We start from the raw sequence: 16,754 nt of genomic DNA, 5'->3' as shown, positions 1-16,754 counted from the left end.
ACCTGAACCTGATTAATGGGAAATAAATGAAAACCTCAATAATGTTACAACTTGTATTTAATAGCAACATAACTGTGAATTGTTGTTAACATTATTAAACAATAAAGAATGAAAAAAAGGAAATTTAAAAGAATTACTAGAACATTGCAACAACAACAACAACAACAAAATTTGTAATAGATAAACAACAATTTGTTCATCGTTCGTTCTTTTTTTTGTTTTATTCTTTTTGTCTTTCGCGATATATGTAGAAATTCCATCAATACCACCCGCTCTATAAAGAGAAATACAATAACTTTCAGGGCATTTAAATGATTTACATTCTCTTTCTCTTTCTCTCTCTCTCTCCCTCTCTTTCTCTCTCTCTCTCTCTCTCTCTCTCTCTTTCTCTCTCTTTCACTCTCTCTTTCTCTCTTTCTCTCTCTCTCTTTCACTCTCTCTTTCTTTCTTTCATTCTCTCTCTGTAACTTAGTCTATAGTCGAAAAAGTATTAAGCCTAACGTACATTCGTTTAAAATTAAAAAAATATCTTCCCATTTCCAGTTTCATTGCAGATTAAATGACATAACTGAGTTAAGGAATACAGTAAACGTTTAGAAAAGATCTGAATAAAAGAAATTGTTGTTTCTTCTTTTTTTTTCTGAAACTGTTTCCATAGAATATGGTATTAAATAAGCGATCTTTCATAGGAAGCGATACTTCACAGTATCGTAATACGTAAACATCTTGAACAAACTGACAGTCTCGTTATACAATCGTTCACGATTCCTGAACGTTTAGATATCGATAACAATTTTTGCTAAAGTGGCAGCTCAGCTCTATGTACTCCTCGTTTGTTCATCAGAGAATTGGTTAGCGATCAACGCGTCTCTATTCAGGTCACCGTGATCGTTTAATTTAATATCTATAGATATTTTTCTTTGCCGCTACATTAAAGCCCACGTCCGGGATGACAAGCTATAAACTTTAAAGCATTTAGAAATGCGAACATTCATTAGGCTATCGCAAGCGTAACGCTTGACTCAATGGTTAACAATTCAAGGCATGCTTTACGCTGCCTTCTTCAAAGCCATGGCGGACATATAAATGAAATTCTGTTCATAAAATAGTTGCAATGTCCAAGCGTCATAAAAAAGCACAATTACTTTAATACGTTAAGTTATTTGCACTTTTTGCACTTTTTAAAACGTATCGACCTTTTTGAGTATCACCCGGACTGGAGGTACCCGTATATAACTGTGTTCCCTTTCGTCGAGTAAATATGCTTGCATACTTAAATGTTGTGAAGAGAAGGACATTAAAAGTTTTCCATACATTAAGATTTCTCAGTGATTCATTGTTTTATTTATAACAATTATTTATTGTTTCTTTTTTTTTTTTTTTTTGTTAATTATCTCATGCAAAATTTGGCTTCCAAGAAAATACCATATTTATAAGTCAAATTACTTAATAGGAGAAATTCTGCGCATCTTCTTTTATGTTTAAAGCTAACGTGCACTCTTCTGCTCGCTTCTCATTCCTCTACCTCTGATAATGCTTTCCGCATCCCCATGCGAACACATATGAGGAAGAAGAAGTAAAAAGCTCTACGTAATCGTTTTCATTTTGTACCCAATCTTTCCACAGCGAAAAATCTGAGTATAAAGCTTCCTCAAATCCAGACTATGTGAGTAAAAAAACTTTTTTTTTCACCCTTCAAGAGTAGTTTGTCAAAGGAAAATTCTTTTTTCCGTTTCGTAAGATCTTTTTCGCAAAGTCGTGATCATTTTACATGCGGTCGTAAGAGGGGAATGTTCTTTAATAACATTTTAGACATTCAATTTTCCAAATTCTCTACCGACAGTCAGTAGCTTTTTTGGCGCAAATATTATATTTGTAATGATAAGGGTAATAACCGTCACGACAATCAATCAAGGCAAGTTTTTCTAAGGCGTAAGCCAGACAAAATAAAAAGGTACAGCAACACGGGGCTTACGTAGGCTCCTGGTGTTCAGGCGCAACTTTACGTTGCCCAATGGCACACGGAGTGAGAAAGCATCACTTAAGTCCCACAGGGAGCAAGAGAGACTCCCTTGTAGTTCCAGAATAAGGACACATGTGCTAAACAAGATACACAGATATAATAAGTTAAGGAATTACTGGCCCTTAAAGGGAGGCGTTCCCCGTATAAAAAGGTTAATTCGTACCGCACGGCATCGGAGCCGAGTCTTATGAAACCCTTTGCATTTATTTATATAAGCTGAGATATAATGTGAAATAATTTCAACTTATATAATATCAAGATCAAGGGAATGTGTACCGTGTGTATTGTATCGAAACCGTGTATAACATGTTCAAGTGCCTCAGCCATCATAAAAAATGCCGTCTATTGCCATTTTAATTAAGACGATTCATTATTTTATATAGGAATTGGTGAAAAGGAAGTTCAATAAGTCTTTTTTTTTTTTTTTTTATTGCATTATTTATAAGAATATCTTCTTCTTGTTTATGAACGATACGATATGCGAAGAGAGTGAATTGAAAAGAAATGAAATGAATGATTAATTAACGATTCATGTGTATGTACATATATTTTTTCGACAACCTAATATATGCTATATTCTAATATTGATCGTATGTTCAACAACATAAACTAGTAAAACAATCGTTTAAACTAAGAGAGTGTTCAGTAAACCGCAAAAATAAAACTAAAATGCAACAAATATCAATTTTTTCGCTAGTGTTCATTCTATTGCACAGTTGTTGTTATTATTGTATAAAAAAGCGCATAAACATACAAATATATAAAAATATACAAAATACACAAAGTGTTTAAACGTATTATTAAGAATTTAATCGAAACGTTTTTTTTTTTTCTTTTATTTTATTTTGTTTTGTTTTGTTTTACTTTTGTTACGGTTTTGTTTGCCGCTGTATTGCCATTTCATTATTGATGTTGTTCTTATTGTTGTTGTTCTTGTTGTTTCTCTTTCGGTTGCCTGCTGTAATTTTCAACTCAAATGCACAATATTCTAGTTTGTAATTGCTTGTGCTATGCATTTAGTTTACTTTATAGCTGATATGATTTGATTTTTTGTACATAACATATTTATGTATATATATATATATATATATTTTATTTTAATCGCCATTGTGAAGACAATAAAGTATATTAATATTGTTATTACGTTTGCAACTGTTGGCACATTCTCGATCCATCTATAAGGAATCTGGCGAAGCACGTTTGCTATTCAAACCGCTACACAAGCTTGACCTTACGTACTTGCTTTAGAAATATCGCGTCAAAAACTAATGAAATGGAAAAAATAAAAAAAAAAAGTGAATAAGAAAATTGCAATGGGCTCAGGAATTCCATTCGATTTTTTTGAAAAAATAATTTTGTCTTATTACGATACGAGATATTTGATTGGATATCCCTTTGCAATGAATCTTATGTCCCTTGTAATGTAGAAGTTTTTAAAAAATTATCTGAAATCTTTCATTAAATTTTAACTCTTCACCGCACCTTATTGTAGCTTTCAAAACAACAACAATACGCGGGGAATTGAATATCGTTTCTCTACAATCTCTACGTGTAGCAGATAGCGTACTTTTCGAATATCTAATCGGGAAATAATTTTACTTAAAAAAAGTAAAAGGTCGAGTCTTTAGCATCTTTTTCAGTTACAAACATAATATTCTTGTCATTTTTAAAAGTGATTTACTATATATATATATATATATACGATCATATCAAGCAAGCGTTCAAGGCATTTATACAAAAAACTTTAAATTGCACGCCTTTATATACGATTGTCACGAGCGACTTACCCTAAAGTCGTTATGATCGAATGCAAATATTTCGATTAAAAGGTACACTTTTACACTTTGGATTGGCGAAAAGGAACTAGAAAGAAAACCTTGAAAAAGTGAGAACATGAACCCAACGATCATGCGAGTCTTATACAAAATAGTTGTAATTTTTATTGTTCATAAGTATTTTGGAAAGTGAGAATCATTACGATGCTACGATTACCTGCCTGAGAAGGTGAAAATGTACTTATCTAAAATTCGTCCTAAACGTACACTTTTAATTTATTTTTAATGCCTTTTATTTATTTTTTTTTTTTTTCTAAAATTTCCATAGTTTTGTTCCCTTTTTAAATGTATATAAAAAAAATAATAATAAAAAATAAAAAAAAATAAAAAAAACTTTATTAAAAATGAGAAAGAAATGTTTTCAAAGCTCTAACATAATAATTTGTCGTTTTCTATGACATGCACAATTTCAGGTTTTAATTTAATTCATTTTAAGTTTTTTTTTTTTTTTTTCCTATCATTATTATTATTTATTATTAATATTTGTTATATTCATTTGTATAAATATTTAGTTTAGAAACGTTTATTAACAATTTCCTGTGCATGTACATTAAATAGATTACAACATTAAACAAGATCAAGCACAATTTAATGAAATGCTAGCAAACAATTCGAGTTATATACGACTTGGAAAGAATCTCTCCTCGCACATAATCGCAAAGGCGATGACTAGTTAAAGAAAGCAACGGAGGGAAGGCAAAGAAAAAGGCTTTCTAACTAGCTCGAAGTGCGAGTAGACCATGATGAATGCGCCCAGTCGGTAAAGACATAACACTTACTCACTGAACACGTAATGGTCAGTAGAGTATGGCTAGTAAACTACATCTCTTTTTTTGGCCGTTTTTTTTCTGACCAAAAACATGTTACATATACATACGTATAAGGGACACCCATTTAGTGATTGGTCACATAGAAACGAAAAAAATGAATAAATTTTGATTAAGGGTGAGAGCGCGGTCTATATTTGTAACTATTGACTTTTGTGCGACTGCTGTGTGTGGGGGATTTAAAAAAAAAAATTGTCATCTCTTCTTAATGAATCGTATTTACATTAATCTTTTCTCGACCCTGTTATTTGAGAGATACCGTAAAATAGCTTTTTGAACGCCCCTACCCTATTATACAATTATATATTTAAAACCTTTCTTTTTTTTTTTTTAAATGATTTAAAATATTTCCATTCCGTTAATAGTCAAATTTTTATTTTGTTTTTCATCATTTAAGGATACATTTAAATCTATATAACAAAAAAAAAAAAAAAAAAATTATTTCAAATTTCTTAGCAAAATTATTTGCTCCATAAAACGTAACGTTCGCTTTCAAATTTCCGGGAATTTGTGGTATAGATAACTCAGATATTACTTTTTGATAAAAGTTTCAGTGTCAGTTTGTCATCGGTGTAAATGTGTATATCAAATGGTAAATAAATAGATGGCAACATGAAGCGTTCAGGCCATTACATGTTATTCTATTTTAAATTGTAAAGCCGACTTGGAATGAAATTCTCTATATGTCTGCCCATCTCCAGCAAAAAAGCAACCAAGAAAGAAAAGATATTCAGCTTGGGCCGGGGAACTTCTCCTGCATGCGTCGCATTGTCTAGACCTCTCGCCTTCTCGTTCAGATCGATACAAGCATATTTAGCAGATCAGCGACGGAAATAGATCGATTGATTATTTTGCCTCAAGATAGCGAAGGTTCTATCGCGAGTGCATTCGTCACTTATCCCCATAGGAAGCATAAGATCATCGATAACGTTGACAAATATTTCGATTATTACGCTTTGTAATAAGTAAATTTTAAATAAAGTTGATTTTTGCAATTAAGTAAATGGACAGAACTTCTGAATACACGCAATATTTTTTGCATATCTTATTTTCGCGTGAAAAGAAGCAAATGAATTACATTTTTTATTAAAATTATATGAAAGCTTTTGTTAGCATTTCAATGGGAATGTTAATCTGCAAAATGTGTTCCCTTTGTCCTCGCTTTTGATCAATTGAAAAAGAAACTTGTTTCCGCTGGACAATAATTAAGTCTTTATTCAACTCAATCGGTACGAGTGCAAGCAGAGCGTTTTTAGTCATTTGAATGATTGACTTTACAATCTCTTACTAAGATAAACATTTTGCTTAACTAAAATATTGATCGAAGAGAGATCTGGACGACGCTGCCTTATTGAAAATATTTGGAAATTTTATTAAACATAAAATATCGCAACCGTCTTCAGTTAAGTGGAATATGTGCCGATGGGATTGAGAATGCTACGATAATACATTCCAAGCAAACGAAGAATTGAACAAAAACACTGCGGAAGGAAAGTTACTTACTTCAAACGGTTTTCAATCTTTCAATAATCGACAGATTGGTTCGTAATTGTTTTTTAAATTTTTTAAAAATTTGCAAATATTCTCCTGCTGAGCCAATGTAGGTAATGTAGGTAGTTTAAGACATTGCAACAAGTCGACCGAATATTGCCGCCACTCAAAGAATGTCTACTTCTGATGGCCTCGTTATCAACTCGTTATCAAGAAAGATTGAATCCTAAAACGTGCCACAACCAGTACGCGCATCCTCACCTTTTCTTTTTATCTAGCTAGGCTTACAATTTGAAAGTGAAAGCGTTTTGATGAAATTCATCTGTATTAGGAAATACAACCAAATTTTACCAACGTTAATAATCAAAATATTCGCCGTCACTCTCTACATTTTTTTGCCTCTTATCAATACCCGAACGATAGAGAGTTCGCGGTTCCGAGACGAAATAATCGTCGACTCATTTTTGCATATCCTTAAGTTCGAGGAGCCACATGTCTATCAAATATTAGGTAGTCCGGAAATTTTTTGCAGTTCTTCCCGAAACGATGTTAAAATAACTTTTTTTAGGCTGCTAGATACTAAATATAGAATTAGGGTTGAACAGTTATATACAGTTAGGTGGAGCAAGCTTATGTTTAGTTTGTAAAAAACTTACAAAGTAATTGGTTGTGTTATAGCAGTGAGACGTGTAAATAAGGCGTGGAAGATCAAAGTAAGCATATAAGATATATTTTACTATTTTCTATTTCAGAAAAGGTAAAAAGAGTGTAAAATGCATGTGGAGAAATATGGGCTGCTAATGGGAACTAATGCTGCAGCAGAACGCTCGAGCCCAAATTGGTTTGCGCAATTTTAATGAACGCACAACGGTTCGTGGCATTCCAGAAAAACTTAATTCATCCAAAACCTTATAGAAAAAAATAAATTATTTTATATCATAGCAAAAGATCGCAAGAAATTTCCGGACTATTCAATACAACCGCATCACTATGAGCCAATGACAATCACAAAGAGACCGCCCAAGCCCAAGCTTTTTACTTCTAAATGACCAATCCTTCAGCCTTGTTCCAACCTTTTATTATACCCATCGATTAAGAATCATTTTCTAAATCGATCTAAGCCTGTCTGGCCGCCTATCCGTCTGTCTGTCTGTCTGTCTCAAGTTTGTTCAAGTAAATTTGTGTCCAAGCTGCAGGTCGCCATTATTCAGACATTTTGATGAAATTTGATGTGTGTTGCCCAAGGACGAACGCTATTGAAAATGGTTTGAATTGAACCACTTGAACGTCCTATTTTGAAAAGTCCTTACATGAAAAAAATTGCAATCTTCAAAATTCCTCAACAAAAGATCCGCTTGATAGATATTAGAAATAGTTTTTAGGGTATAAAAAAAAAGCCAAAAAGCACATTAAGTTTTGTGTTAAATAACTGAGTTTCCCGAATGTATAAAATTCATCGCATTTATGAATTTACGTAACGACGCGGGTTTTTATTTCCATTTCCATTATAACTAAAAAATTTATTTTTCAAATATAACGTTGTCTTATCTTCTTACTGTAAGTGACCGCTAGATTAAAGTGCCGACGTCCCTCTCTCAACACAGGTAATACGTATCATTTATTGTCGAAACCGTGTTATAGAAAACTTTTTTTATTTAAATTAAAATATCGCATAGAACGACATAATTTACACTTAAATATAATAAAAATGAAACAAATGTCTACTGTGTAGTTTCGAAAACTTATTCGCGTTGTATTCAACCCGTCGTATAAGATAACTTCAAAGAATGCAAATCAATGCAATGTGTACCGTGATGCATCGAAATCAAATCTTAAGGTGAAAAATTTTATAATGAAAATTTCATTTTTCTTTCAAATGTACATAGATATAAAAAATTAATTTGATTTTAATTTTTTATCAGGTACTTGCATGTATTTTGATCGGCGATATCTTTTAATGAAGATTATGGCATATATTTTGATTAATACACATTGTACCAATTTTTCTCATTCAAGTTAAAAAAAAATGATCAGAATACATGCAAGAATTTAATAATAAAAAAAATACAAAAAATGAGATTCAATCTTGTGATAAAATACAAAAATAAAAAGAAGAAAAATAGATTCAATCATTAATGATGATGATCACAGAATTGATTGTCATCAACGATTACAGCTAACTTAGTTTGTTTTTCCTCAAACAAAGTTGCTCGATACTGAAAAACCCAAAAAAAAAAAGTTAAAGCAAAAATCGATTGAAAGAAACATATTTTCGATTTATTGAAATCTTTGGTTCGATGTATTAAAGCCGTACTTTGCAAGTACCGCATTAAACTTGGGACGCCTGCATACATACATCATTATATCAAAAATCTTGAAAAGCATCTAATACAACAATGCCGATAATTCGAAGCAATTGTATGAATAAATTTTACGCAGACCAGACATGGGGCCATAAGGCATCAGCCTGGTAAATAATATGCTTATTAATCTTTTTAGAAAAATATAATTGAAAATTTGTCGAAACCATTATCATACTATTTCGAAAATCTTTTTGCTTAAAAGTAATCTTGAATTGTAATGAAATTGTAAACCTTTTGCAATCAAAAATCATAATAAAAATATTGATATATACGAAAAGCAATAAAAATGAGATAACAAAGCGTCGTCGCGGAGGCAGATGATTATGGTAAACATTTCCGGATTTCAAAGAATAAAATCACTTCTATATAATATAAACCGAATCCTATTAGCCAGAGATTTTAAACTTCAAGATCATGCAATTTTCAACAAAATTCGAAAACAAAAATTCATTATTTTGGAAAAAGAGAAAAAAAAATCAAAAAAAATTTATACAAATTAGCAAAAAAAAAAATTAAATAAATAAATAAATAATTTTTACTAAAAAAAAAAGCGAATATAAAAATTATAGAGTCATTTGCGTCAATTTTAACAGTTTTGAAAGGAAACTTGAAAACTTGGTTGCTCACGATAATTAAATAATAAAAAGGAATATGTTATTATTATATCTCTTAAAGTAAGTTATCAGAATCGAAATGCAAAAGTGATTGTATCTATCCATACAACAGTAAAGAAAATTAGTCAAAATTTTTATGGCAAAATTGTCTCAAAACAATTAATTGATCAGTGTTGGGGTTATGATCGATCATATTGTAGTGCTTAGTCGAACATTGCTTAGAGTCAATTATGGCCTTGACTTGAGATTTACCAAACCATTATCAGCACACACTTTCATTTATCAGCGCATTCTCTCCGCATATATTACAATAACTCAATAAGTCACCGGTCTGTCACATGCACGGCAACACTAATGACAGATCCATATGATTTCCATCACCATAAAATAAATGTAACTTATAAGTGTTAATGTTCCGAATGTCGCGAACTTTGACACACACAATATTAATACTATGCAGAAATTACATGAATCCGTCCCCATACTGGTGCTGTATATGTCCCAAACAGATGGCTATTTAATTCTTTTTAAGTTTACGACTCATCTCTAATTTTTGGAAAATATAACGGCATAGAGCTTTGAAAATCCGTCCTCGACAATGTACACCGAACTTCGCAGATATTTTCTAAGAAAGCCGACGCAAAGATTGGTTTTCACTTAACATACGACTAATGTACGTTTAACGCATTGATGAGCCACAGTAAAGATCAAGTGTAAATGATAATTATCCATATAAAGAATAGGCTCAACATTTTTTTTTTTTTTTTTTTAATTTTCCCAAATTTTAATTTAAAGAAAACAAATGAAACCCTTAAATTATTTTGTTTTTTTTTTTTAAAAAAAAAAAAAAAAAAAAAAAAAAAAAAAAAATTAAAGAAAACACCTAATCAATTTCGAAATTTACGTAATGTCCGGTCTTCGAATGAAGCCGAGACAGAATTAAGACAGAATTTAAGCCTTTATGCCTTCAAATATTGAAACCAATCGCCTCATAGACATCATAGAACACGGAAATGGAAATTTTTTTTTTTTTTTTGTTACTCACACCTAAGTAAATCGAAAATTTCGCAAATTATATATTAAATCCTTATTTCTCAAGCGGTCTTTGTGTTTTTTTTTTTACTTTTAAGCCAAAGCATTTAGATTGCTTTTGAATGTATTACACTATACACTATACACATAATATACATATATGTATTGTAAATATGAAAACGTTATTCGAAAATATTTTGAAGTATGGAGTTGAATTACATTTAAAATAAGCGGGATATGTGCGGGCGAGTTTAGTTTGAAAAGCGTAACTTTGAATAATTCTACGATATAAGTTCGCCTCTTGTAGTGGATGACTTTGAATAACAGAGACAGAGTTTAGCGTATATGCTTCAAGTCATCGCGATCATGACAAGTGGATTGTTATTGAAACTATTTCAGTTATATCACTCGGGTTGGTTCGTTAATATTAATTAATATTAAGAGATTAGAAAATAATTTATGAAAAAAATATCGATGAGGTAGGTGAGTTTACGAGATTCGTTCTAAATTTTATTAAAAACTTTCTCTCTTTCTCTATGCTTTTCAATTAATTGAACTGAAGTAAATTTTCGATTTCAAATTCATTTTCACTCCTCTCGTTAAATTAAATATTAAACGGATATCATTTCATCTGAGTTCATTTCATGAATGAATGGTTGCACGAGTAGAGTCGTGTTGTGCAGTCAGTTAGTTGCCTCATCGCTCTATCTATGGTTTTATTGCTGTTGCCGTTTGTTATTAGTTTTTATTTATTTATTTTGTTTTTTTCTTTTTTTTTTTTTTCTCGTTTTCGATTTCATTAAGCCGCTTAAACGATTAAAAATCTTTGAAAATGTCACAAATGTCTATCATATATAAAACGAAATCGTGTTTGTTTAACAGTATAATAGCCAGGCAAACAGCATAAATACTCGTTACAAGAGTAACAGTAACAACAAACAACATCAACAGCTTGTTTGTTTTCTTAAAATTGATTTTGATTTTTACACAATTTTATATATATATATATATATATATTTTTTTTTTGCTTTTTTTTTATGTTCGAATATGTAATGAGCACACAACTCTTGGCAAATTGTGTTGATAGTTATATTATCGAATAAAGTCAACTATTAATTGAATTAATTTTTATATGTCAGGGATTTTTAATTTCTTTACACCTTCAGCAATCGATCGTTAGACTTGAAAAAACTTAAATTTACGAGATTGCCTGGATATCCTTACTGCCTAACGTCGATAATCTTATAAATCGTTTTGTTTTGCTTCTTTTTTTTTTTTTGTGTTTTCTTTGAATTTTTTTTCTAGTGAAAATTTGTTTACTAAGCATATGTATTTAGCTTATGATTTATATTAACGTTTGCTCGCACTTACCGCAATCGCTGTCGCTGTCGTCAATTGTGCTAGCTTGATCTCCACTTATACTACTGCCGCCGCCACCTGCGCTAATTCCGCTCGTATTATGAAGTGTGTTATTGCATAGATCGCGTTGAGCCACGGCTGGACTTAAGCTATGCGTTGACTGTATAGGTGCGGGTGAACGAGAACGTTCATCGTTCTCTAGAAGACGTGAACGTTCACTACGTTCACGTTCTCGATACTGTAAATTTGCATAATGAACCGCTGCCTGAGCGGCATGCAAACCATTCGGTCCACCGGAAAAACTCATTAACGTAGAGTTTGGTAAATGACCAAAAGCATGGGTATAAGCAGGTTGACCTTGACTTGTTGTAGTTGCAACGCAAGCAGAGGTTAATGCCGGCTGCTGCTGTTGCGTTGTTGTACCAATATTAGGATTTTGATTTAGCAAAGATGTACTAGACGGTAGTGTAGGTGATCCATTTAATTGACTACGTTGTTGTAACAAATGCTGCTGTTGTGCTATATAATGCTGTAAAGCAATTTGATGTTGATGCTGCTGTTGTAACATATGTTGTTGGTATGGTTGATGCGTATGCTGATGCTGTTGTATATTAAGATTAGTAGTATTTGTGGCTCCATTTTGATGAGCCGCTAAGATATCATTTATCATAAAACGTGATCTCTGTGCTTGCAATGACACCAATGAATCACGAGCTACAGGAGCAGGTGTTAAAGCGGAGGGTGAAGGATTAGCTGCGGCTGTAGACATTTCCGGAGGCATTGTTGTCATTTGGGTTATAATTATAAAAAAAAAAAAATAATTTAAAAAAATTTTTTCTTATTTTTTTATTTAAAAACTTGACACTTTCTTCACATATAATGGAGCAAGGTTGTTATTGATCCTTTTCTTTTTGTCTACTAATAATAGAAAAGCTATTTAAATATCTAGTATTTTAACCGACGCAAATCGCATTTTCTTTTTTGTTGTTGTTTTTTTTTTTTTCTTCTTTTTTTTTTTTTTTTCTTTTTTTCGCCTTCGTTTCTTTGCTCTTATATCGGAAAAAACTTTAGAATTAAATATTATTTATTTAAATAATGACCACGTCCAAGTTAAGTTACTGAAGTTACTGTTCAACCGATACTAAACCAGGTGCTTTGCTAGTTAAAACGAAAACGAAAATCCAACTGTGTGTGCCTCTATGAAAGCAAAAAACCAGTTATTTCTCTACAGTGGCGCCAACACAGAGTTAACTTTTATCAAATAAAACACGCACATCGATTCATCTCTTTTTAACCTATAATGCACAGCCCAATGAAAACTCCCCTTAGTTTATATTAATGTTTTCTCCCTCTTTCTTGTCTCTTTTTTCTCATTAGACTATACGTAGTGTAAGCGCACTATCCTCACCACACATTATATCATATATATATATATAGATATATAAAATATTTACTCTTGTATACAAGTGGTGTATCTTATATCTGCCTGCTAACTGTAGATTTGTTGTTTACCCAAACTCTTATATGTATATTATATGTATGCATGCATGCATATATATAAATATACCCCAAATATCAATCAATAGACCATTGTTGTTGAGCGTTTGTGTGTGTAATTGTGCTATATATGCTCTCTCTTTACATCGTGTTGTCTTATTTGTGCATTGTGTGGGCATTTATTGGTCATAATTGTTTTCAATTGACATTCATTAGACTTCAATAAAAATAACATTCAACACATCATAGAGCATTCATACGTGCCACATATATATATATATATATATATATACACATTGTCAATGCAATGCAGCACATTTTCGTGTATCATACCGAGAGTGCTTTTAAAGAAACATATATTTCTATATTATATACACAATATGTTCGAATGTCAATGTATGTGTACATATATAAATATGTAATTCTTATTTGGTGAACAAAAAATAAAAGTGCTGATCACATATTTTATCATTTACGCTTACAGAGGAAATGATTTGTAGGATATATTTGTATTTTTGGACAGTGATAATATTCGATGCTTATTGTTGGCGTATAAAATGAAATCTCCTTAAAGGCGGAATATTTGTCAATTTGTTCCTTTAAACAGTCAGTTTGACATTTTATTATATACCTTAATTAAGGTAAAATGTTTATTTTATTGATTTGATCTCAAAGTCTAGTTTCCTGTGATTTGTAATGTTTGGACACGCAAGGACACGTTTGTTAATTTTGAAAAGCATTTCTGTTTACGAAGAGCATTCTTTAAGAGATATTTCAGTCATTATAGAATGTACCATAACTCTAACGGTCAACATTAAATGAGATAACTATCAACAGATAAGAGAGATAAGACGAGATAATAGCGTGACATATGTGACAAAAGATGAAAGAAGAAAGAGCTCGCAATATATTCCGGATAACAAGAAGGTAAAAAGATTCGGAGCCACACCTTCTTTACGTACGAATAATTTCTTTGGCGGTTCGTTTCAAGCTCAAACGAATCTGCCTAAATTCTATTCCCTGAAGTATAATCTATTTTTAATGTTGCAATTTCTAATGGAACTTTTCTCTTCCCGAATTTTTTGCTCCCTACGTTTGTCCATTTATTTGTTTTGTACGCTTTTCTATATACCCTTCAACTATAAGCCGAAAATAAATTCGATTTATGGCAAATAACAAATGAAAGTATACGTTAGATTAAGAATTCTAAAAAATATTGGGCTTAAAAAATATTAAAATTATTTTTTACTCTTTTACAGAAAACTTAACGCTTTATTTATTGCTAAATCATTTAATCCACAAATTATTGCAGATAGCAAAAGAGAAATTTTTTTTTTTTTTTTTTTTTTTTTTTTGTAAATGAATATAATAAATTTTCTTTTAAATTAAGAGAAAAGTATTGTGGACTTACTTATGAAATATCCCATACCTAACGCGGTCGTTCATATAATGACGAAGTGATCGAAAAAGTGATCCGACCCGAGCCATTTGTAATAGGGCTCATCGTTCGTTTATTATAGATTGAGCTCAAGAATACAAAACGTATAGGTGGGCAAATAAACCTCGATTGATGTAGAATTACTTTCTATGGTGAGTCTATCTCAAGTCTTAACGATGTTACACAAACGATCGACACAAACTTAATATACCCTGTACCATAAACGGTGATAGGTGTAATAATAAGTATATAATAATAAGTAAATTACGAATTTTGAAATCTCCTTCCAATATTTTCTTCCAACTTATGGTCTTATGTTCTTGGAAATCACATTTTAATGTCATAGCGAATACGTTAAAAGATTAAATTACATAACTTTTATCAATATAAAGACAAACTGTCAGTAGTTACCTAGATATTGCGTCAGTCATTATTCATAGCTTGATAGGATTAAAGTTAAAGTTAAAACATTTTCGATAGCATTAACGCCCTTTTTTCAACTTTTTCTAATTACTTTATTTGCTGTCCTTTAAGAAAGTTACAGTTAAGTTATCAGTTTTGTGTAATAATTTCAATTCATAACCATGTGTGCAATCTATCATCGATGAGAGTAAAATATGCAAACCGTTGAACTGTCAAACCATGTGTCAGTACTGGACAACTGGAGCTTGCATACATAGTTGCTCCCATTTACGTGGAGAACTCGAGTAAGACGTGTATAAATCTCTTTAGTATAGCTAAAGATATTACCTAATGGGGCCTTTATATTAAATGTCTCCGTATTTAAATAGAATATCCAGATATATATTTTTACGTAGAGAGCGTAGAAGAGGTGCAGAGGTTGTGCGTTGGGCGCATCCTTTCAACGTCTTGGACCATTTTCAATACTAATTTGCGTGCAATAGCTTTCATTGGGAGACAGATACACAAGGATAGGTAAATCCATTTAGATTTCGATGCCCCATATTCCAATAAACGGCAGCTTATGGAAGGTCTTAATCTTTGATAGTTTCGACGTCACGCCTATTTACCGGCGTGAACAGGAATATTCAGAAATTCGCCTGCCTGGTTTCCTGTTTTGCGTTGGGAATCAACTCTTAAAGATCTGCCACATTAAGTCTGAAAATTCTTAATCTAGCCCTTAGTGTTGTTTATCTATTAAATTCATTATTTTAATCTGTGTGCGTGTGGGTTATCCTAATACATATGGAGTACGTATGCTTAAGAAGCATATAAAATATCGATCAAAAAGATACCATCGATTAGATTGTTGTTTATTATTTTGTTCAAGAAATAAAAAATTCAATAAACTAAAGCTTTCTTTCGAATAAAGAGAATATCAAGTTTAAAAAAGCGAAAAAGAAATTCTCAATCGAATGTAACATGAGCAAAACAATTATGAAAAATCCATATTCCCCTAAGAATGCAATATAATGAACTGAATGAATTTTATAAAGTTTCCGTACTCTTATGTATTTCGATAGTTTTAACTTGAATTCACTTAATTATGATACATAGAAGAGAAAAAACTTTGTTAATATATATCACTTCATTTGATTTCAGTATCATGGAAGAAAACAAAAAAAAATTTTTGAATCCTACTGAAATTCATATTAATTAATTTAGTTAATTAACATCATTTTTTATATATCTCTGATATTACAAATTACATGGTAACTTTTAAATAATAAATTCCCACATACACAAACATATTCAGACATACGTGACACAAAACGCAGCCATATTTATTTACAAAAATTTACCTCCAGCTAAAAAATTATAAGACCTCCATGGAATTCAACTAAACTCATGAAATTCAACACTTTGCTATAAAAATATGCAAAAATACACCACAAACATTACCCCAACTAAGTTTATTTCTTCTTTCTCTTTTTCTATCGAACAGAGAGAAAGAGAGTGAGTGAGTGAGTGAGAGAGAAAGAGAGAAAGAGAGAAAGAGAGAAATTGAAAAATACACACATACTCATCCATGCAACTCTAAAGCATACGCGGTCTTAAGTAAGGCAAATTTCTATGCAATACTCATTGCATACAGCATCTCTTTTTTGAATATAATTCAAAGCGTTTCAATGCTTAAACTCCACCCATTTTATCTGTGTGTGTGTACGCGATTGAAAAACAAGTTTGATTGCAAAAGCAAAACAAATATGCGATGCTTACGTTGTGATCTCTTCTTTAAATATATATTTCGTTTCATTTACTCTCGTTCATTGATGGTATTATGCTTTTATCTCTTATTATGAAAAAGGTGTGT

General features: G+C 31.4%; 1 protein-coding gene across 3 annotated transcripts in view; it reads right to left on the bottom strand.

Moving 5' to 3' along the window:
- LOC119643051 (homeobox protein B-H2-like) overlaps positions 1–12,641 on the bottom strand; it is a 32,410-nt gene extending 19,769 nt beyond the window's left edge. For 2 of the 3 annotated variants that reach the window (XM_038042407.1, XM_038042412.1), the window contains exon 1: positions 11,557–12,641. In XM_038042407.1, the coding sequence (XP_037898335.1) occupies positions 11,557–12,334 (778 nt within the window). In that variant the 5' untranslated portion in view covers positions 12,335–12,641. The remainder of the gene's footprint in view (positions 1–11,556) is intronic. The other variant, XM_038042417.1, reaches the window with a different exon arrangement.
- Between the last annotated feature and the right edge of the window lie 4,113 nt (positions 12,642–16,754).

The sequence above is a fragment of the Glossina fuscipes genome, unplaced genomic scaffold (genome assembly GCF_014805625.2).
Source record: "Glossina fuscipes isolate IAEA_lab_2018 unplaced genomic scaffold, Yale_Gfus_2 0, whole genome shotgun sequence".
Classification (NCBI taxonomy): Eukaryota; Metazoa; Arthropoda; class Insecta; order Diptera; family Glossinidae; genus Glossina; species Glossina fuscipes.
This window is presented reverse-complemented; position numbering and strand designations above follow the sequence as displayed.